The sequence below is a fragment of the Mixophyes fleayi genome, chromosome 1, assembly GCF_038048845.1.
Source record: "Mixophyes fleayi isolate aMixFle1 chromosome 1, aMixFle1.hap1, whole genome shotgun sequence".
In the NCBI taxonomy this organism is placed as follows: Eukaryota; Metazoa; Chordata; class Amphibia; order Anura; family Limnodynastidae; genus Mixophyes; species Mixophyes fleayi.
The window spans coordinates 236,233,981-236,256,579 of record NC_134402.1 but is presented as its reverse complement, the minus strand read 5'-3'; the positions used below and the strand labels follow the sequence as shown (position 1 = coordinate 236,256,579).

Below are 22,599 nucleotides of genomic sequence, written 5' to 3'. Positions count from 1 at the left end.
CACATAAACCCTTTTTGTGAAGTGCTTTGGAGAATGTGGGCCCATGTGTATTATATTCCATCACAGCAACCAGTTTCTGTAGCTCATTCAATATAACCTTTGGCCTTCCATGGCCTCCTTGAGTAGTGCCCTTTTTGATCTACAACTGAAGATTAGTCTTCATTTTTAATCTTGTTTTTTTTTTTTTTAAATCTCTACCATGCTGTAGGTGACCCTCATTTCTTACACATGTGGCGCTAATGAACATATAGTGTAGCTATTCAAGTAATGTGTTGCACATGTGCACAATTGAGCTTACAATTATAAGGGCTCTGAATATATTTTTACATTTAATAATTTCATTTTTACTTTTAGCAAGTTTTGGAGAGATTTTGGAAAATATATTTTGGTTTCACATTAATATATTTCAAATTCAAAAACTCCCGCAATAAAGTATAAAGGAGATGGGGGCAGCATATATGTTATTTCAAGACACTATCTATTGTTTTAAATTGTATATTCATACTAGACTTTTTAAACTATATGCTGCATATTTTTTCTATGATAAATAATTAGAATATTAAATGCTTAGTGGTTAACATTTTATAACAGATGCAATGACACAGTCACCTCCAATATGAGAAGTCAAAGCCAGTCCTTTTGAAGACTAATTCAGTGTGCTAGGGAACCTGCCATAAGGCTCCAATACTAAAACTCAATTGCTTCCTCCTCATGAATACTTATCTTGCATACACTCATTGATCACTTTATTAGATACACATGCTCATTAATGTAAATATATAATCAGCCAATCATGTGGCAATCAGGAATGTGGAGTCGATTTTGGGTGGAGTCGGAAAAAATGTATCAACTCCACTAGATCAGTGCTTCCTGGGTGGTGCCACATGGGGCCTCTGCTGAGTAGCTAGCCAATAAAGAAAAAAACCAAACAAATAAATGGATACCTCGTTACCACCCATAGAGGACAAATTTAATACAGGTCAACAAAATTTCTAACTTGCAGCAAAAGAAATAGAAAGATTTCATTGTTCATCAAGACCAACATTAAAAGAAGCCATTCCCTCATATCCCTAAATTAACTTTGCCACCGGCCCAAGTTAGTGTTTAGGGGTTGTTCTCTGTTCTTAGTTCAGATTGGAGAGCATTCATGAAGGAGGATCTGACGGAGGCTATTCTTTTCCCAAGGACAAATTCTTCATAGAATACCAAGTGTGCACTGAGTAACAGTATTCTATATTTTCATCTCATAGCAATTTTTCTGCAGGTTGTTTTGCTCAAAAAAGTACATATATTTTGTGGGTTAATAGTCCTACTAATTTTTGTTTGTTTAGAAATTTTAATAAAATATATTTTATGCTTAATTATTCCAAGTAGCTTGATGATTTACTATGTGTGATGAATGCCTTGTGCTACCATTCTACTAGTGTAAATTTGTGATTACAAATATACATTTGCCATTTATAAAAAGAGTTGAGTAGGTCAGTGGTAAAATAGAGGAGTCTAAGAAGAAGGTTCGGTGTACAGACTCCACATGTGCCAATGACCAGAATCTCTAAAGTTTCCAGCACCTTGTTGAATCCTAGCCATGAAGAATTTAAGCCGTTCTGCGGGCAAAGGGGGCCTTCTACCCAGTACCAAAAAGGTGTACTTAATAAATAAGCCACATTTAAGATATGTTAAAAGTGTAATGGTAGAAGAGAGCTGCCATTTGTTATTTCTGAAATATTTGATGTTAATGATTTATCAATATGTGTACTGATCTTGCTTATTACCATTTAGATATGTCTAAAAAACACAATGTCCAATAAATATCAAGTATTGTAAAAATAAAATATAAAAAATAAAAAGCATTGATTGTGCTACACACATTGAGCACATGGGCATGTAGACTCCTTATTTACTCTCTAGTCTTTTAAAAGAAACTTATTTGGCTATGCCTTACCTCATTGAAAGATGACAGATTAAGTTTTTTGGCTATGAACTTCTTTAGATGCAAAACTGTTGCTTGGGCTGAGCAGCGTATCCATTTTCGCTTGAGTCCCCGCAACTTGCTGCTGTTGCATTCTAAGCATATGCTGACCTTTGGAGGGGAAGAGGGAAAAAAAAGAGCACAGAAGACAAACCACTTAATAATTTACTCTGTCTTTTTAGATTTAATGCAGTGTCACTTAAATGGCAGAAGCAAACCAACCCTGACAGAGAGAAGCACAACAACTGTTGGGCTTTAGAAATGGACTAAGATAAACCTTCAAGCATCTGTACGGTAGCTACCGTAGTTACTTTGTAAATTATCTAGAAACTCATGACCTGTTCAGGTCTAAATTGGGAGTCAATTTCTTTGATTCTGTGTCAGCTGAACAAGATCTTTCTTCAAATAGTTAAAACAATTTAAATCTACAAACAGGAAACACTGTGTGGCATGGTAGTAATAAAACAATGCCCGAAAGATGCAAACTCTTCCTTTGTGTTAAAATCAATGTCTCTAATAAAAATCAGTCTTTACTTCCCTCAAAGCACCAGCTATATATAGAAAGCTGCTGAATGAAAGTGCTCACCATGAACAAATACATAGGTCACACAAATGTCAACCTGCATTGTGTCTCCCTCCAGCTCATTATACACATGCCTTGTCTTTCCATCCTAATAGACATTATTAGATGATAGTTATGCAAGTCCACATTGAATACATGGGTGAGAAGATAAAGATGAATAACTACAATAATTTTCAGATCCACTTAACTATACAAAAAGTGAATATTTCAGCTTTTTTGTTTAAATACATTTCCATTCTTTTGTAAATGTTGACATTTCATGCATGAGCAGAAACAATTACATTTAGTGATGCAGGGTACAGACAATTTTTTGTCTCTCTTTTTTATTGGCTTCCATAGGATGTAATGGAGGAAAAATACAATTTAACTAGGAAAATTATTTTATATAAAAAAAAAAAAAAAAAAAAAAAAAAACCAACCTAAAAAAGCCCCCCACAAGATCAAAACAAGTATAAAAGCAACTAGGCATGTTAATGCATTGGCCCATGTATTATCTGAGAGTTCTAAATGTTAACCCAAAAGATCCTGGAAACCCAAACAAATTCAAAACAGACACTATTCATGAACTAAACGTAGTAACAACATATGTATTTGAGCCCTCAGTTAAAAGTATAATGCAAAGAAAATTACATTGTATACGATCCCTCATAGAGGCCACTAAACCTAAAATGTAAGTTGTCTTGTATAGAAGAGCTACTAATGACCTTTCCATTTTTTCAATTTCTATATTCACCCAATATTAACACCAAGAAGTCATTGCCCAATTTTGAATCTCTAATTTGTCATGCAAAATGCTTATGGGTACCTTTAGGAACGATTTAAGTTTCAGGACAATATCTGATGGTCAAATAATGGCATGATTTCATTAAGTTTGTCTTAGTAATTAATTAGTAATTAGTAAGTAATGTAATTAGTAAGTCATGCCTAAAGGTGGAAGAGAGGATTGTTTCAGCACTTTTGGAACTTGAGTGGGGTCAGATCATTGGTGTGCATGAGGAGGACATGTCTTATCTGAAATGTTGCAAAATGAATAGAATGCATCGACTGTGCGTCTGTAGCACCAGTGGATATCTGTAAGTGGCACATTCACAGGCCTGGAACAGGAGTTTCTAGAAAAACAACAGGCAAAGACTGACACATATGTCAGATGGCAATTTCAAACAGCAGAGAGTGAACGGAGCAAATTTGTTCTGCACCACTATTAAGGGCCAAAATACAGACCCCATCATGTGCTATCTGCCTGCCCTTACCTGCACTCCCTAATTCCAATGCAGAGCCAGATTTAGACCTCATGGGGCCCTAGGCAATATACTGGTTTTGGCCCCTCCCCTTCTTTCCCTGAAGCAATCCATTGCACTATATTTTTTAGCAGTGAAACTAGTCCATACCCATCATACATAACTGCAGTTGTTTCAGGCATTACATTAAAACATACCTGCAACTGCGTCTCAGGTGTGTATTTTATTAATTTTGCTGTAAAAGCATGCTAATCTAATATTTTGGCAGCACACCATACTATTTTACATTGTTATATTGCATGTTCTGAGTGTCACATATCATTTTTGCCCTAATGGCATGTTCATTTACTACTATCCAATTTAATTCATTCTACAGCATTCACCCTACTCTGCATGTACAATCTTACTATAAAAACAAAAAGAATTGGTTAGTTGACAGGCCTATTAACAATGGTGTCCCTTTATCTCTTGGCTGCAAGCATCATCATGAAGTCAGCCCTGCAAGCACCAATTCAAGGGCAAGCAATCAGAATACTTCTTTCATTTTCCAATGTACTTGTCTACTATTATATAGCTACCCTGACTACACTGAACATAGACATGAAACAAATAATTGTATCCTAGCATTGATTGCAATGGCATGGGAAAGATTGAGTGTCAGCTAGATGACACTGATTTGGGACAGGAGTCATCATTCGGTGACTATGGAGAAATGTTACAGAGGACTCCAGAAAGACATGGAGCATATCCCAGCTGAGACCCCATCTCTCGCATTACTCCCACACCCCTGTCTGCTCTCTCACCTTCATGGTAACCCTGGAAGAACCCGCTCACCTCCTTCCTAACTTCAGCACAGACAGCTCCACACAGGTAATGTTTTTTTTTTTGGTACTAACTACTGAGGGTATGCACCCCGGCGTTGCGCAACTTGACTTACCGAATGGTTGTCTCTGCTGTGAATTGACAGATTGACAGTGGCATCACGGCGCAAAGAGATGCTGCCAGTTAGGCTGCGCCTGCTACATGTAAATGGGCATGATCAAAGCCGCTGCCTCCATCACGTGAGTGTGTTCCTAGGTTTACATTTGTGCCGGAGAGGAAAATTTTTGCCATACGGGGGCCAGTTTCAGTTTAATTTCCCGGAGGCAGAGACGAGACGGCTGAAAGGCTTCATGCTGCACTCCAACCACTGACCAGGGAAGCGCCACTCCCCCCTCACACATTGCTTACAGTTCGGACAGCCCAGGTGGGCCCCATGGGATCGCCGTTCGCTCGGCAGGTGCCTATTTTGCCGAATGGTAAATCCGACCATGTTCCCTCTGTCACGTCAGCACAGACCATAAACTTTTTTTCTGGTATTAAGGAAAGACTGCATTAAGTAGCACCTATTCATCTTCAATGACAGGTCTTTTTTATGTTTGGTATATAATGGTTTATTGCATGAGACCCACAGAAGGCTCCTAGAAAGAATTCTTCCAGAGACAAGTGTTATGGGAGCGATACCATATGAAAGCAGACCTTAGTTGGTTCATATTGTGGGAAACATGACATCTCAACAGTACAGCCACAAGTTGATTATTCCTGTATCAAAAGTTTGTAGTACACACCTGACAACATATGTTTGTCATAACCTTAAAGATATTTTGATCTAAAGGCTTCTGCTTGAATGCTTAACATTAGTTTCAAGACAAATATAAATAGTGCAGGCGATAACGCTGTATGAATTAGTGCAGGCGATAACGCTGTATGAATTTCTTTCCAAAACGAAAAAGTTATACTAAAGAAATTTTTTCTTTTGTTTCAAATGCCCCTGACAAGTGGTTTTAATTTCGAACTTTAGTTCTAAATAAATGACAGTAAATGTGTGTCTTTGAAAGTTAATTTGTTGAATTGCTTTGCTCTCTAATGCCAAGCAGTTGTATTATGGACAAGGTAGTGTGGGTCTTAAATAGCACTATTTGATAGAAGGCTATCTTTTCTGGTTGAAGTAGTGCATATCATCATCATCATTATCATCTATTTATTTATATAGCACCACTAAATCTGCAGCATATAATGCAAGAACAGCTCAACTTGGCGAAGATAAACAAAAGCCCATCATTACTTTAAGAAACGAAAGTCAGTCAATCCGGAAAATTGCAACAACTTTGAAAGTGACCTAAAAAAAAGTGGAAAAAAGTATAAAGTGCTATGATGAAATAGGCACTCATGAGGATCACCAAAGCAAAGGCAGACCAATAGCTACTTGCTGCACAGAATAACTTCATCATCAGCCTCAAAATTAAATGCTTCACAGAGTTCAAGCAGCATACACATCTCAACATCATCTCAGAGGAGACTGTGTGAATCAAGCCTTCATAGTAGAGTTGCTGCAAAGAAAAAAATTGCTGAAGGAGACAAATCTGAAGACGACTCTTAATTGAGCCAAAGAACACAGATCAGTGTAAATCTGGCATTTGGTTTAAGGAGCCCAAATCTGACATTTTTGGTTCAAACCGTTTCATAAGATTATGAATATATTATGCTTCACAAAAAGCTTCATAAGATGCATAGCAGGTGAGCAGATGTCTGGATATGTGGTTTCCACCAAGAAGCATGGGGAAGGACGAGGGGGAGGTGTGACGTGGAAGTGCTTTACTGGTGACACTGTTGGTAACGTATTTAAAACGAACGCACAGTTAACCAGCATGGCTGCCACAGCATTCTGCCACGCAATCTGGTTTGTGCTTAGTTGGTCCATAATTTTTTAACCAACAGCAAAATGACCCATAACACACCTCTAAGCTGTCTAAGAACTATTTGACAAAGAAGGAGAGTGATGGAGTACTGCATCAGATGCCATGGCCTTCACAGTCACCTGACAAATCTAAATCGAGATAATTTGGCATGAGATGGACTGGAGAGTGGCGGAACAACAGCCAAGCACAGCATACGTGGATACTCATTCAAGACTGTTTGGAAAATCATCCCACGTGCCTATCTCACAAAGCTGATTGAGAGAATACCAAGAGTCTGCACAGCTGTTTTCAAGGCAAATTGTTACTACTTTGAAGAATTGAAACTATAAGACCATTTTAAGTATTTAAAAAAAAAAAAAAAACTTCATAATTCTATTTGTGTTATTTCAGTTTTAAAAATAAATCATTTACTATTATTCTAAAGTGTTGAAAATAGTAAAAATAAAGAAAAACCCTACTATGAGTAGGTGTGTCCAAACCATCTCGCTCTCTCTCTATATTATAAAATCAGAGAATTGGGTTTAACGCAAATTTAAAAATTCTTCTCTCCTTCTTGCCATCTGGGAGACAGACACTGCTACCATTAAAACGGTATAACCTAGAAAAAAAGTGTGTCAGAGAACCAGATGGCTGCATGTCATAGATACTCGGCAGAGGTCCCATGTGGCACCACCCAGGAAGCACTGATCTAGTGGAGCAGATATTTTCCAGAAAAAAAAATATATAAGTCTGATGTACAGTGGCTTTGACCCATCTAGTGATAGTCTGCTTTATTGCTGGCCAACCCCTCTTCTGCACAGCATAAAGAACCAGAAGAGAGTCCATCCTAAGAATACTTGAAGTCCTATCCAAGTAAATTTTTTTAACGATCATTTAAAGATCGGATTTCTTCAGAGAAGGAATAAAAGTCTCCTAATTGGGCTGGAAACTAGACACAACCTTAGTTTGGAATGAAAGAGTAGTGTGCATTACCTCCCCATCTTCTTGATATATCGGAAAATTAGATTTGGAGGACAGCGTTCCCAACCCAGAGGGGTAAATGTATCCATCTGCAAGTCCCCGAATATCACCAAAACTTGCCTGTAAAGACATCGCCATTTTAAATCTTCCATGCAAAGTCGCTGAATATTGTTGACTTGCAGAATGCGCAGATTGATACATTTACCCCTCCAAAACTCTTCCTGCTGAAGATATGGCAAAGAGGAATGTTGTTCTCCATGTAAAAAACCTCAGGTCAGCCATTTCCAAGAGCTTAAATGGTGAAAGCTGGAGGGCAGAAAGACGACAAGAGAACCAAAAGGAAGATGTGGGAAAGCCTTTTGTTATAACCAAACAATATGTTTGCACATTTACGAGAATTCCAAGCTTTCTTACATTCAACATGGTCTGGACAATTTCTTGTGGAAATCCTTTGGTTCTCAGGATCCTGGTTTTAAAAGCCATGGGATTAAAGCCAGATCACGAAGGACCCAGAGAGAGAAGTATCTCCTTCCTGGCTCTGACGCCATCTTTACAATGTCAGAATATCATCATGTTGCCCAATCTGGAGCCACAGTATTAGGCAGGGTTTCACAAACCCAGTCTTCAGGGAGTCCTAACAGTGCAAGTTCTCCATATATCATACATTTTAAATTCACACAGCTAGTAAAATAAAAGGTTCATTTTGTTTTGTTTTTTTTAATCAAAAGAAAACAAAACCCGTGATAGTGCTGCCACAAGCAGCCACTTAACACACTGTTACACACTCAACTCTTTGTGCACTTAGTTACTGGAGAGAGGATGGAGAGGAGAGCAGTATAAGACTTTCAAATATTTAACATTAGTATGTATGTATGTATGTATGTATGTATGTATGTGTTGTGACAAAAACACTGGAATACAGTTTTTGGGCAGGTATGTTTGTCCCAGGTTTCTGACCTACGGGTTTTAAAACCCCAGGGAAAATGGGAAGCTCCTTCCTACACAAAACAAAGTGTGTTCAGCTTTAGGAAAAGCTTTTAAGCGTCCCTGGGGTATAAATGGAGAGAGAAGGGTGGGATCCATTTTATAAGTTCCAGTCCAGGTCTTCCAGTCTGACAACAGACTAATTAATGGTTGCACCTGTAAGGTATGCGCTTAAAAGGATGTCAGCGTGATCCGTCTCATTCTCTGCTCTGCCTGGGGGAAAGGACTGCAGAGTCTCTAGAAGAGAGCCAGATATTTGGTGTGAGTAAACTATACATGCTGGTACTAATGTTTTCTTTTATATTTTGACAGTCTCGAAAGACTTGTGTTTAGTTAGTTCTGGACAGGCTAGGTATATATACATATATACACACACACACACAGTGCCGTAACTAGACATTTTGGTGCCCTGGGCGAGACTGGGCATCGGCGCCCCCCATCTAAGTGGGAGTGGCATTTGACAAGTGGGTGTGGCCAACCTAATGTGGGTGTGGCTAGCACTTTACTGAAAGAATTTGTATATTATAATATATATATATATATATATATATATATATATATATATATATATATATATATATATATATATATATATATATATATATATATGGTAATAATTGGTAGATGTTTTTCTATAAATAACGTGGTTTACTAGAGTCCCACTTTCCAACTGGGCGGGGGTGATGGAGGCCAGGTGGCTGCCATTGGGAGCTGTCTGTCACTGGCTCTTGTAATGGGACGGGGGTTGGGGGTGCAGCTATGAGACCCCCTCATACAATAACTCTGGACAGCTGTGAGGGGCAGCTAGGATTCTTCTCATACCGGCCAGCCAGCTCCTGTGACAGCTCAGCAACACCTGGGGACAGCCAGTAACAGCCCTGTAGGGCTAGAGGGGGACACTATCTCACTTCAAGGATTAGCCCAAGGGGGCATAGCGCTTGTATTAGACCAATTGACTAATATCTCTGACGGTATTGACATGTGTTTGCCTCTGGCTGTTTGTCTGGAGTCTGCTCTATATTATATCTTCCATAATGTCCCAATTATCAGTCACACCAGGGTTCTCTTACATGTTTAAAACTTATGTCCTGATTACAGTATTCTGCAATTAGAAAGTGAGTAGGAAGAAGGGGACAGATCTTTATGTTCAGGGTGAAATAGGTAATTTTTATAGATTGTAACTACACAGGACAAACACTATGACCAGGGTCCCTCCAAATACTACATACTTAACAAAGCAAAATGTACACTAAAATGTAATAAACCTAACTCTTGTTTTCAGCCCTGTAGGGCTAGAGGGGGACACTATCTCACTTCAAGGATTAGCCCAAGGAGGCGCAGCCGCCCGATACGTGCCTTCATGCCCAGAGGAATCGCCGCTCTAATTCAGCTTTCCTACAAGCATCAATCCATTCCCGGCAATGCAGTGGAACGCATGTGCGTTCCAACAACAGGAAGTTCGGCATTTGGAACGCAAATGCGTTCCAAATGCCGAACTTCCTGCTTTCACATGCGTTCCACTGCATTGCCGGGAATGGATTGATGCTTGTAGGAAAGCTGAATTAGAGCGGCGATTCCTCTGGGCATGAAGGCACGTATCGGGCGGCTGCGCCTCCTTGGGCTTGCGCCCGGGGCGGTCGCACCGCCCGCACCGCCGTCGTTACGGCTCTGCACACACACACACACACACACACACACACACACACACACACACTAAAACCACCTGCCTAATGTAGTGTAGAGACCCCTCATGCCACCATAACAGCTCTGACCCGCCAGGGCATGGAATCCACAAGACCTCTGAAGGTGTCCTGTGGTATTTGGCACACAGACATTAGCTGCAGAAATCTTTAAGACCTGTAAGTTGCGAGGTGGGCCCATACCAACAATCAACCCATTCCTTAATTTTTGCAGTGTCTCAGGGCACATTATCCTGCTGAAGAGGCTGCTGCCATCAAGGATCACAGTTGCCATGAAGAGGTGTACTTGGTCTTCAAAAATGTTTAGGTAGGTCAAAGTAACATCCAATGAATGCCAGGACCCAAGTTTTCCCAGCAGAACATTGCCCAGAGCATTAGACTGTCTCTGCCAGCTTTCCTTCTTCCCATAGTGTATCCTGGTGGTATCTCCTTTCCAGGTAAATGACACACATGCACCTGGCCATTTGCACGATTTAAATGAAAACGTAATTCATCAGACCAAGCCACTTTCTTCCATTGCTCCATGGTCCAGTTCCGACACTCACATGCCCATTGTAGGCGCATTCGCTAGCAGACAGGGGTCAGCATAGACTCTGAAGAGTCTGCAGCTATGCAACCCCATAGGAAACAAACTGCGATGTACTGTGTGTTCTGACACCTATCACAGCCAACTTTAACTTTCTCAGCAATTTGTGACAAAGTAACTGTTTTGTGAGATTGACCAGATTGGACTAGCCTTTGCTCCACACATCAATGAGCCTTGGGCACCTATGACCCTGTCGCTGGTTCACCGGTTGTCTTCCTTGGACCACTTTTGGTAGGTACTAACCACTGCACACCCGTAACACCCCACAAGATCTACAGTTTTCTATATGCTCTTACCCAGTCGCCTAGCCATCACAATTTGGCCCTTGTCAGATCCTTACTCTTGCCCATTTTTTCTGTTTCCAACACATCAACTTCAAGAACTGACTGTTCACTTGCTGCCTAGTATATCCCACCCCTTGATGGGTGCCATTGTAAGGAGATAATCAATGTTATTCACTTCACTTGTCAATGATTTTAATTTTGTGGCTGAATCATATTTTTTTACCATGACAAAATGTGAAATATTTGCTGTGTAGCGAAGTGCAAAAAGTGAATAGTGTGACAAATAACCATCTTCTGAAGAGCACCAGAAGCTTTTAGAGAGAACAGAATAATATTAGCTGCTTTATTATATAGAGAGACAGTATTTTAGGTTTAGTGGTCTTTAAGCACATAGATATTATATATATAAAAAAAATCTAATTAATTTTGCAATTATAATCATGGAGAGACAGCTATATTATTCGGAATCTGCTTTTTATGCATGTATTTCTATTATTCAATGTCCAACTTTGTAATTAAGGCAGGGAGTTAAAACTCCTTAAAGGTAAGTTATCCCAATGACTACAGAGAAGTAGCTGCAGGGAAAATTCACAGTGGAACAGTTTTCTTGCAGAAATTAATCATATTTGCTTTGTCATTCCACATATGTTTTTGTACATTCTCATTTTGTGAAATCTTTCGGTCAATTCCACAGAAAAGCCTCAGAATGAACATGTGTTTTAAAATTTCATCTCTACCCGGCAGCATGTAAGAAGAATATGAAACACAAGTGATATAGATTACATCTTGTATGGTTTTGTAATTATAATCTGTCCTACTGAAATAATGACAACCATTTAAAATCCCCTAAAATTCTAGTCACTTATAGGTGCTATGTTTCATAGGTATAGCAGGACTGAAGATCTACTGACCTCCCGTTAATAGTCCCATTGAAATATACTGTAGCCAGCTTTTCCTCAGACTTAACTGGGTAATAACAGAATAGCTGCACAGCATGTTATTAGTAAATCTTTTATAGAAGGCAAACTTTCCTTTTAATGATCCTATTAATCATAACCCAAAACAAATTGTACCTGTTCATCACTCCTGTGGTAGTCATGATCTTCTTCTTGCTTTTCTTCTGTTGTTTCTTTAGTTGTATTTTCTTCTGGTTTTGTTTCACCTATTGTAGAATATAATAATATTGCAGTATATGATATTTTGCCGATAAGAGTTGGGTAATGTTTTAATGAAATGCATGGGGCAATATACAATAGGAGTGCAAATCTCACCACATCTTACAGATATGACAGACTACTGCACCATGTTCGGCTGCATAATAAGGGACTCATTTAGAGAGTTTGATGCATTTGTGGCCTGAATGTACACTTAAGTGGTTTATTAAGTTGCACATAGCTTAGACCCGGGAGCCTGTCTGCAATTTACCAACTAAGGGTGGCTTCGTTCGGATTGGTTTCAGTGTGAAAAATGCATTCGGATTAGCTATTATAGACCACACGTGGGTTATAAACTTACATTTAAACAAAGTGCATTCATAGTCCATGTGGGGTCTATATGCAAATAACCAATCAGAGCTACTGTCTCACACCATAACCAAACAGAGCGAAGCAGCTCTTGAATGATTACAGGCCTCCCAGTCATTTGCATCATGGTGACGCAAGGAACACGTCATGTGTTCGTTATCAGGGCTTATTATTTTCTAACCATCGGATTGCCAAAGAAGAAATGAGGAGAATAATAAAGCAAAGAACGAGGGATAGTAGGAGTGTTTCTTTAAATCAAAGGACTTTTAATATGGTGCAAGTGCTTTTTGCTTTGTTTTTTCTTAGTATTTTACGAACTGACACTACAGGCCCCAGCGAGCCCTGGATGCAAGGCATCCCACAATATGCATTTCCCTGCTCTATTGTGACTCAACATGCGCCCATCTAGTCGTTCCAGTCCATTAGCTCATGTGTGAGGTCCTTTGAAATGAGCCTCGCCATAATGCTGGCCAGCATTTAGGCAAGTTCCCAAGTAATTTTCATAGACAGGGAAAGCACAGAATTATATGTCATCTTAATTATGCACTTCAAATTTAAAAGGCACAATACAATACCCGACCAAAACTGAAATGTTTAATTTTTTAGCATTAATTGGATTGGGCCAGCATGGTGGCTAAGTGGTTAGCACTTCTGTTTCACAGCGCCGGGGTCAGGAGTTCAATTCCCGACCATGGCCTTATCTGTTTGGAGTTTGTATGTTCTCCCCCCTGTTTGCGTGGGTTTCCTCCGGGTGCTCCGATTTCCTCCCACACTCCAAAAACATACTAGCAGGTTAATTGGCTGCTATCAAAATTGACCCTAGTCTCTCTCTGTCTGTGTGTGTATGTTAGGGAATTTAGACTGTAAGCTCCAATGGGGCAGGGACTGATGTGAATGAGTTCTCTGTACAGCGCTGCGGAATCAGTGGCGCTATATAAATAAATGGTGATGATGATTAGAATTTTCTCATAATTCATTAATGTCACAAATGGACATAACCAAAACAAAAATGTTGATTGTATGATTTGAAGAATCTCACCATTTCGAACGGTTTCTATGTGCTGCTTAGCTGTACAAGTCTCTGCTTTGATGTCACCAGGCACTTCCATTCCAAGCTTGTGATAGAACTCTCGCTGCTTACGGATTTCCGCTAGGAGAAACATATGTCCAATATTAAAGAAGTATCAAATCTTAGAAATACGTATTGAATAGTACCAACATATGTGCAACATAATATATGTATAAACTCCTGTGAATACTATCAGTACAAAAAGTGAGTTTGGATGTCATCATTCCAGTTTTCATTAGGAAAACATGTGCAAGAAATAAGCCACATGAGATTTCTGTAACCGATATCAAAGTACTCAGGTAATCTCAAATTCTTATATTATAATGGAATTCCTCAGTGACTAAAGAGGAATGTTCTTATAATTTAAGGTAAGGGACACATTATGCAAAAGTGTGTGAAATTTTGAGCAGTAGTGATAACATCTTGCTCAAGGCGAGTGCAAAATGTAGCAGTATGTGATAAGCCCCACAGCACTGGGGTCATGAGTTAAATTCCTGACCATGACCTTATCTGTGTGGAGTTTGTATGTTTCCCCCGTGTTTGCGTGGGTTTCCTCTGGGTGTCCCAGTTTCCTCCCACACTCCAAAAACATACTGGTAAGTTAACCAAATTAACACGTGTGTGTGTGTGTGTGTGTGTGTGTGTGTGTGTGTGTGTGTGTGTGTGTGTGTGTGTGTGTGTGTATATATATGTTAGAGAATTTAGACTGAAAGCTCCAATGGAGCAGGGACTGATGTGAACAAATATTTCTGTACAGCTCTGCGGAATTAGTGACGCTATACACATAAATGAGGAGATCTGACTTAGACATAGCTAAGGTTGAAGATACGGCAACTTTATAGGTGCAGAAGCTTTACTCTGTACTTTATTTAATAACTGTAAATGCCACTGGTGCAAAAAAAAACCTATCACAATAGGATTAGTATACTGCCGATATCAGCGTTTAAAGCCATGGGGCATTTCTTTACACTTTCATAAACAGAAACCTCTGTGTGTAGTTTCCGATGAAAGCTGGTTTGCAGCAGACAGTTTTCATTGAGCTATTTACATATTTCCAGTTTTCAGTGCACTGAAGAGTTGGTGCCTTGACAAATAAGTTCATACTAACTGCACAGAGTTGCATCCATGTAGCCTAGACCAAAAAAAAAAAAAAAAAAGTGGGCCATTCTGTATTTCCATCATTGAATAACCTACCTTCTTGGAGACCTGGAACCAGCTTGTAAACGATATCTTGCATTGTTCGGTCATGACTGAAGAGCAAAAACCAAAATAAATTTGATAGGAAATGATTAGTATTACTTTTGAAAAAAAAACTAATAAATGAATGTAATACAAAAGTACACAATTTGGATTGCATTGAATGTTGTACTTGTTTCTTCCATATGTAGAGTAGTAAATAAAGTATGCTCTGAAGGCGACAAAATTACTCTGTATGTGAAGATATAGTTAGTAACTAGAAGCTTTTTATAGACAGTAATAATAACAGGAGTCTTGAGCTGGGTATGCACTAATGCAATTATGGTGCAGATCACACGATAAACAACCATTTGGTCAGATATTTCAAGAGTGTGTACACTCCCACAATCATTTTTTATCTTACCAAATCACAAAGCATAAGTTGATTTGGTTTTATAAACTTCCTAAAAATCACGATTAACGATGGAAAAATGTCAGGCAAATGTGCAAGTGGTTACACACTCATGATCAATAGTGTAGGCAGATATCTGAAGAGTGTACAGAGTCACAATCTGAAAATGCAATTAAATAGTAGTTCTTTTATTTTAGGAGACAGGCATATAGTGTACATTTATCGCACACATTACAAAGTTACAAAACTGGGTGACCAAAACATATCACCTGGATGACAAGAGATTCCACTTACCCTATATACTGTAGAGGGTGGCTTTGATGGATGACAATTCTGCATGTGGGACAGGTGTTATTTTCTTCCAAATACTTGACCAAGCAACTCCTACAAACTACACAGAGAAATAAGATATTGTATTATTTTCTCTTTGAAGACCATGGGTATTTTGATATGAAAACAAAAATGTTACTGCTACATTCTGCTCTTTAAAAATATTAAAAGCAAGGTCATAGTGCATTTTCTTTACACTGCAAAAGGCTAATTAACAAACAATTCTAATTAAAATTGCTCCTTTCTTGGTTACCATCTGTGCATATGTTAAACATGGCTTTCACTCAATTTTAGCTTCTCAATGTTATTGTCATACAGTGCCATCTAGTGGTCGCAAGAGAAAATACTACAAAGCAGTACCTTCTCTTTGAACAAACAATGTATTTTTATGCATGCAAACCTTCCCTAGGAAATTACAGTATATAAAATCAATCTCAAAACATCAAAAGGAAACACCCGCTCTGTTGAAATTATATTTTTATCTTAAGTTTAGTATGAAGTGCAACCTGAACAGAAGGACATCATTTACACACCTAAATCACATGGACAATCTGGAAATCTTTAGTACACAGACACTTTGTTTTTATACCAATTCCCTAAATTACAACCAATTAAATAATTATTAATAATTATCTTCTAATGTGTAACGTAAAGAGAAAGAGCTATACTTACCTTTGCCAGGTGTCAATCAGCGTGATCGGCTTCCAATGGTGATGTTGTCATGTGACCGCAGGATGGGGAATTTAAATCCCCTGCACTATATAAGGCAGCTCTGAACAGTAGATCAGCGTCAGAGCAATTGGTTTACCTCCTAGACGCTTGTCTACCCGGATTCCTTGTTGCTTCTTGTGCTTATTGCTCATGTGTGAACCAGACCCCGGCTAGTTCACACACAAGCTTTAGCTCTAGCACGAACTTCGGATCTAGCCACCCCTTACTACAGATATCACGAAAGTGGACTGTTCTGGGGGCAGTGACCTGCCAACCTTCATCAGCGAAGCCCATACCAACTTGCGGCGGTGCCTGGTGAAGACTGGAGGGTTTGTTAAGATTCTGTACCCTGGTTCCACCTTCACCAACACAGTCTGATAGTTAACTCCAACTTGCTGTAGAGGGCGTGATAATCATAGGATCTCACCATTCCAAAAGGTCAGGTTATTAAATTTCTACACTGCTAGAGCTGTCCGGTGAACTGTAAGTGCTGTTATTGTACAGTGGAAATGTCCAGGATCAACAACAAAAACCCAGCTTCGAAGTGATAGGACATGCAAGCCCAGAGTGCTAAAGCACATAAAATATTCTGTCTTTGATTGCAACAGTCACTACAGATTTCTAAAATGCCTCTAGAAACAGTATAGGCACAAGAAATGTTCATTGGGAGCTTCAAGTATTTTGATTTCATGACCAAGCAGCCACACACAAGCCACATATCACCATGCACAATGCCGAACATTGACTGGAGTTGTGTAAAACACACCGCCACTGGAATCTGGAGCAGTGGAAACGTTCTCCGGAGAGAGGAATCACGCTTCACCAGCTGGTAGTTTGTCAGACAGATCTGGGTTTGGTGGATGCAGGGGGAATGCTACCAACCAGATTGCGTACAGTCAACTGTAAAGTTTGATGGAACAGAAATAATGGTCTGGGGCTGTTTTTCATGGTTTGCCTTTTCATCCTAATCCTTTCCTGTTTCACCATGTCAATGTCCCTGAGCACAAAGTGAGATCCATCAAAATATGGTTTCCAGAGATTGGTGTGAATGAACTTGACTGACTGCACAGAGCCCTGACCTCAATCCCATTGAACATCATTGAAATGAATTGGAACTTCAGCTGGGAGTCAGTCCCTAACATCATCCAACATCAGTGCCTGACCTCACGAATGCTCCTGTGGCTGAATGGGTCTAAAACCCTTCCCTGGAGTTTTTCCAAGACACACCTGAATAAAGGCATATTCCTTCTCGAAGAATATCTTGTGCACAGAAGAAACCAAATTAGAGCCTTTTGGTTAAGCATATCATCCCTATGTTTATCCCTATTTAACTTGGAGGAGGCTCAATAATGTTTTGAGGTTGATGTTTTGCATGTGGCACTGTATGTTTTGAATGTGTGCATGGCATCCTAAAAAGGATGTACAATATACATTAACAGAGAAAATTTAAGGAACCAAAATACTGCTGTACTGTTAATTTCACCTTAAGTTTAGATGAAATTGTAAGTTATTTGGGATAAGTGCAAGGGTGACACCAATTTTTGTTATACAGAGATTTAGACCTTATTGATTCTATTTTGCATGTCATAAAATATTGCGTTGAGTGGAACGCTACAAAAGGCTGCTGTGAGAAGGCAGCATTGATTTGAGAGAGAGAGACTGACAGATGAAAAGTAGATCAATAAAGGAGGAAAAAATGTGTTACTATGAGTCAGAAGGAGGGAGAAAAAAGAAGCAGAAAAAAAATAAAATAAAAGCTGATAAGGTAATTTTCCTTTTACAAAACAAATCACACTTGTTTACATTTTATTTTATTTTAAAAAAGGACAGTTCTAGCAGCGGCTAGATGGACTTTGGTGCTTTCATAGGAGCTTTTTTGCTGCATTTCTGCATGTGCCAAAGGCACTGCAAGCGGGATTCATTTAAACTCACTCACAGTGGTTGCTGTATCTGAAAGAAGCTCTGCTTTGCAGGAACTGAATGCTAATTTTTAGCTTCATAGGCAAATTTACAGTGCCACTGTCAATGGTGCCTGACGCAATCATGCCATTTGACAAATTAAACAGAGTGGTGGTAGCGTGGAGCAGTAGTTCTCTCTAGAATATGAGGCACTGCCTCTCAAGGTAATGTTGCAAGCACTGTTACCTCTAGCTCTAGTGACATATGGGGCAGTGAAGGAGTCTTCGGCATTACAGATGTCAATGAACAGTTGACCCCAATAGTGTCTGGTCTTGCAGAGATGAACCAAGTGCCGGTTCCTAATGAGGTTGAGCTTTGACTACTCCGTATGTAACCAGTGCTCCGGCTGGTCTTTCTTAAGCGGTCATTTAGAATAAGCATGCAACATGGTGTAGGCATCGATTACCAGACAACCCTCCATGGCAGAATGGTGCTCAACTCGGATATTGTGTGTCTGTGTAGGATCGATTACAGTATGAGCTGATTTTGAATACCAACAACAAAATGGTTCGCAAATCTGAAACACTGTTTGCTGGGGGAATTGGCAAGGATATCAGATCTTGAGGAGAATGACTGTGGAGAAGAATATAAACTAAACTCATACATTATCACATCATCACCACCTCCAAAATCTCAGAAAGAGCTTTAAAAAAAAAAGGTTAAAAAATAAATGGACATTACTGAGAATTTTGTCTTGCTCAGTGGTCAGAATTCCCAAATAAATCCAATTAATTTTATCCCATGACGTAAACAAGTCAAAAATTCCAATAGGTGAAAAGTTTTTATAAAAATCAAAGCAGCCTTTGTTAATATCTATATATTTAACATTTCCAAATGAGCATATTAAAAAGTATAAATGGTTTTATGTTTTATAACCAAATCAATCTATCAGGAAACCTTAAAGTGAATGAGCAGAAAAGTGTCAATAAACCATATGAGAAATGTAGCATGGTCTCATTGCAATAAAGACAGTTCAGGAGACTATAGAAATGTTCGGACTTTCAGACTCTAAGTGAAAGTGAGCAGGACAAAATATCAGCAAGGTCTGACACAAATTCCACAGAAAGATGAAAAAGAAAACATGGGGAAAATGTAACAAGGTTCGATTTTTGCAGCGTTTTAAAATCGTGGCAAATCGTGGATGATAACCTGCGATTTTAGTCCCCAAGTTGCCAGATGTATTAAACTGAGATTTTTACTCCGATATTACTCCGCTGGTCATCTCTGGCGATATCAAACACTCCCGTCTATCCGTTTTATCTATCTTTACACTTTTAACAGTCGCCAGACCTCCGGCTATATAGGCAGACAATGTAACAGTGATGTGTTTACTAAACACGCTGCTAGGATGCAGCGTGTTGTATCTAGCAATTTTCCAGGAGAGTTTGCTTAATCGCAGCTTCATATATTTGAGACTTGTATAGCTAGAGTGGCAAACAGTCGGGACTTTGATCTCTATCGATTTAGGAAATAGCGATTTTGACAGAAACACATCTCTGGCGAATTTACATGAAATCTCAGGTTCATACATCTGCGAGTTTCAACTCTCCCGAAAAAATGCTGGAATGCAAAATCGCACCTTGATACATTTACTCCCATGTGTTTGTCATATTTATGCTGTTTATGCATTTTCTGAAAATCAAATCTCTTTATTGCAGCTAACCGTACTCCCAAACTACACTATTCACACTGGTGCATCCTCACAACTGTCAACTTCCACTTCATACCCGCTCCTCTTGCCTCAGCTCCCACTAGGATTGTAAGCTCTCTTATGAACTTCCCTAACCTTTGTTTATTTTCGCTGCATTTCTTGTCTCCTTGTATGTCCTTGTTTTATGTGTACCATTTTCCCCACTATCAGACGCAGGGGAGCACTATCTTACACAAACATTTTCTCATATTTTTCACTCTTTATTGTTGTTTATTTGTAACAAAAGGCCAGAGAAACAAAAAGAAAAAATAATCTGCTCCAAAGAGTTTACAATTAAAATTAAGACCCGTAGATATTCTGGAAGGAAGTGGCTAAAATTAATCCAATGTGTGGCTCATTTTTAAAAATACGATTCTCTAATAGATATGTGAATAAGTATAATTCAATGGGAAAGGTACTGCAGACCACTAGAAACGTAGAAAACAAAGTAATCTGCAAATAATTATACGAAAAACTAATGAATTGTGAGTTTTTTTGGATGCTAAGTCAGGTTAAAAGGAGAAAAAAAAAAAAAAGGCAGACCAAGCACACCTTCATCTTGACATGTCCACAGTCCATTTCATCTGTGCTTAGACTGTTCTGACTCACACAGTTAAAATATTGGGAGGTATGAAGGTAGACGCTATGTTTGGTGAAAGTCTAACAGTGCACATCACGCTAAGAAAAATAGGCAGGAGTATAATGCTATGTGTATACTTCCCTGCTACAAGCTTAGAAGTCTTCAAAAAAAAAAAAAAAAAGTATTCATACATAGACAAATAATGGAGGAAAAACTGCTGCAGTCTGAAAGAGACCTAGGAGATGGGAGAAACAGTGGCCCAATGCATACAGTAAAAGCCACATTTGAGTGACTTAAATAATAAGAAGAAGAAGAAAAGAAAAAAAGTCACTGTCCCAGAGTGGCCCAGTCAAAATCCAGGCCTCAATTACACTCAAACTGTGGAAATATTTGTACATTTCTGTTCAGCAACAGTCCAAGTATTAAAACAAGTAGTGTTAAATAACTATGTAATGATTTATTGTCTGTGATTTATTTCTGATTAAATTTAAAAAATTACTTTGGTGTCTTTAATTTGACATTGCATCATATTTTGTGTAGGGATGTGCACCGGCGACTTTTGAGGTCTCGTGTTTTGTGTTTTGGATCCGGATTTTCGTTATTTTTGAGGTTCGGATTTGTCTCGCAAAACACTTGACGAAAGGTCTCGGTTCGGATTTAAGGTATTGGATTCGGATTTTTTTTGAAAAAAACATAAAAAGTTTAAAAATCAAGTTTTTGGGCTTATTTTCACTCCTAGGCTATTATTAACCTCAATAACATTCAATAACAAGCATTTCCACTAATTTACAGTGTATTCTGAACACCTCACAATATAGTTATTAGTCCAAAACGTTGCAACAAGGTATCTTTCTGGACTGCGTAGAGGAGTGGGTCACCACAATATATATTAAAAACCCTGAACTTTTATGAATCGCACCAATAAATGTACCTGGACTGCGTAGAGGAGTGGGTCACCACAATATCTTAAAAACCCTGAACTTTTATGAATCGCACCAATAAATGTACCTGGACTGCGTAGAGGAGTGGGTCACCACAATATATATAATAAGAAAACCATCAACTTGTTTGATTCGCACCAATAAATGTACCTGGACTGCGTAGAGGAGTGGGTCACCACAATATATTAAAAACCCTGAACTTTTATGAATCGCACCAATAAATGTACCTGGACTGCGTAGAGGAGTGGGTCACCACAATATCTTAAAAACCCTGAACTTTTATGAATCGCACCAATAAATGTACCTGGACTGCGTAGAGGAGTGGGTCACCACAATATATATAATAAGAAAACCATCAACTTGTTTGATTCGCACCAATAAATGTACCTGGACTGCGTAGAGGAGTGGGTCACCACAATATATTAAAAACCCTGAACTTTTATGAATCGCACCAATAAATGTACCTGGACTGCGTAGAGGAGTGGGTCACCACAATATATTAAAAACCCTGAACTTTTATGAATCGCACCAATAAATGTACCTGGACTGCGTAGAGGAGTGGGTCACCACAATATATTAAAAACCCTGAACTTTTATGAATCGCACCAATAAATGTACCTGGACTGCGTAGAGGAGTGGGTCACCACAATATCTTAAAAACCCTGAACTTTTATGAATCGCACCAATAAATGTACCTGGACTGCGTAGAGGAGTGGGTCACCACAATATATATAATAAGAAAACCATCAACTTGTTTGATTCGCACCAATAAATGTACCTGGACTGCGTAGAGGAGTGGGTCACCACAATATATTAAAAACCCTGAACTTTTATGAATCGCACCAATAAATGTACCTGGACTGCGTAGAGGAGTGGGTCACCACAATATCTTAAAAACCCTGAACTTTTATGAATCGCACCAATAAATGTACCTGGACTGCGTAGAGGAGTGGGTCACCACAATATCTTAAAAACCCTGAACTTTTATGAATCGCACCAATAAATGTACCTGGACTGCGTAGAGGAGTGGGTCACCACAATATCTTAAAAACCCTGAACTTTTATGAATCGCACCAATAAATGTACCTGGACTGCGTAGAGGAGTGGGTCACCACAATATCTTAAAAACCCTGAACTTTTATGAATCGCACCAATAAATGTACCTG

At 38.9% G+C, this 22,599-nt stretch overlaps 1 protein-coding gene across 1 annotated transcript in view; it reads right to left on the bottom strand.

Moving 5' to 3' along the window:
• The window catches only part of PCGF3 (polycomb group ring finger 3), a 42,681-nt gene that overhangs the window by 6,315 nt on the left and 13,767 nt on the right, over positions 1 to 22,599 (bottom strand). The window contains exons 2-6 of the mRNA XM_075208008.1: positions 15,517 to 15,613; positions 14,829 to 14,884; positions 13,605 to 13,715; positions 12,116 to 12,204; positions 1,943 to 2,080 (exon numbers count right to left, since the gene is read on the bottom strand). Coding sequence (XP_075064109.1) covers positions 1,943 to 2,080; positions 12,116 to 12,204; positions 13,605 to 13,715; positions 14,829 to 14,884; positions 15,517 to 15,613 — 491 coding nt within the window. The remainder of the gene's footprint in view (positions 1 to 1,942; positions 2,081 to 12,115; positions 12,205 to 13,604; positions 13,716 to 14,828; positions 14,885 to 15,516; positions 15,614 to 22,599) is intronic.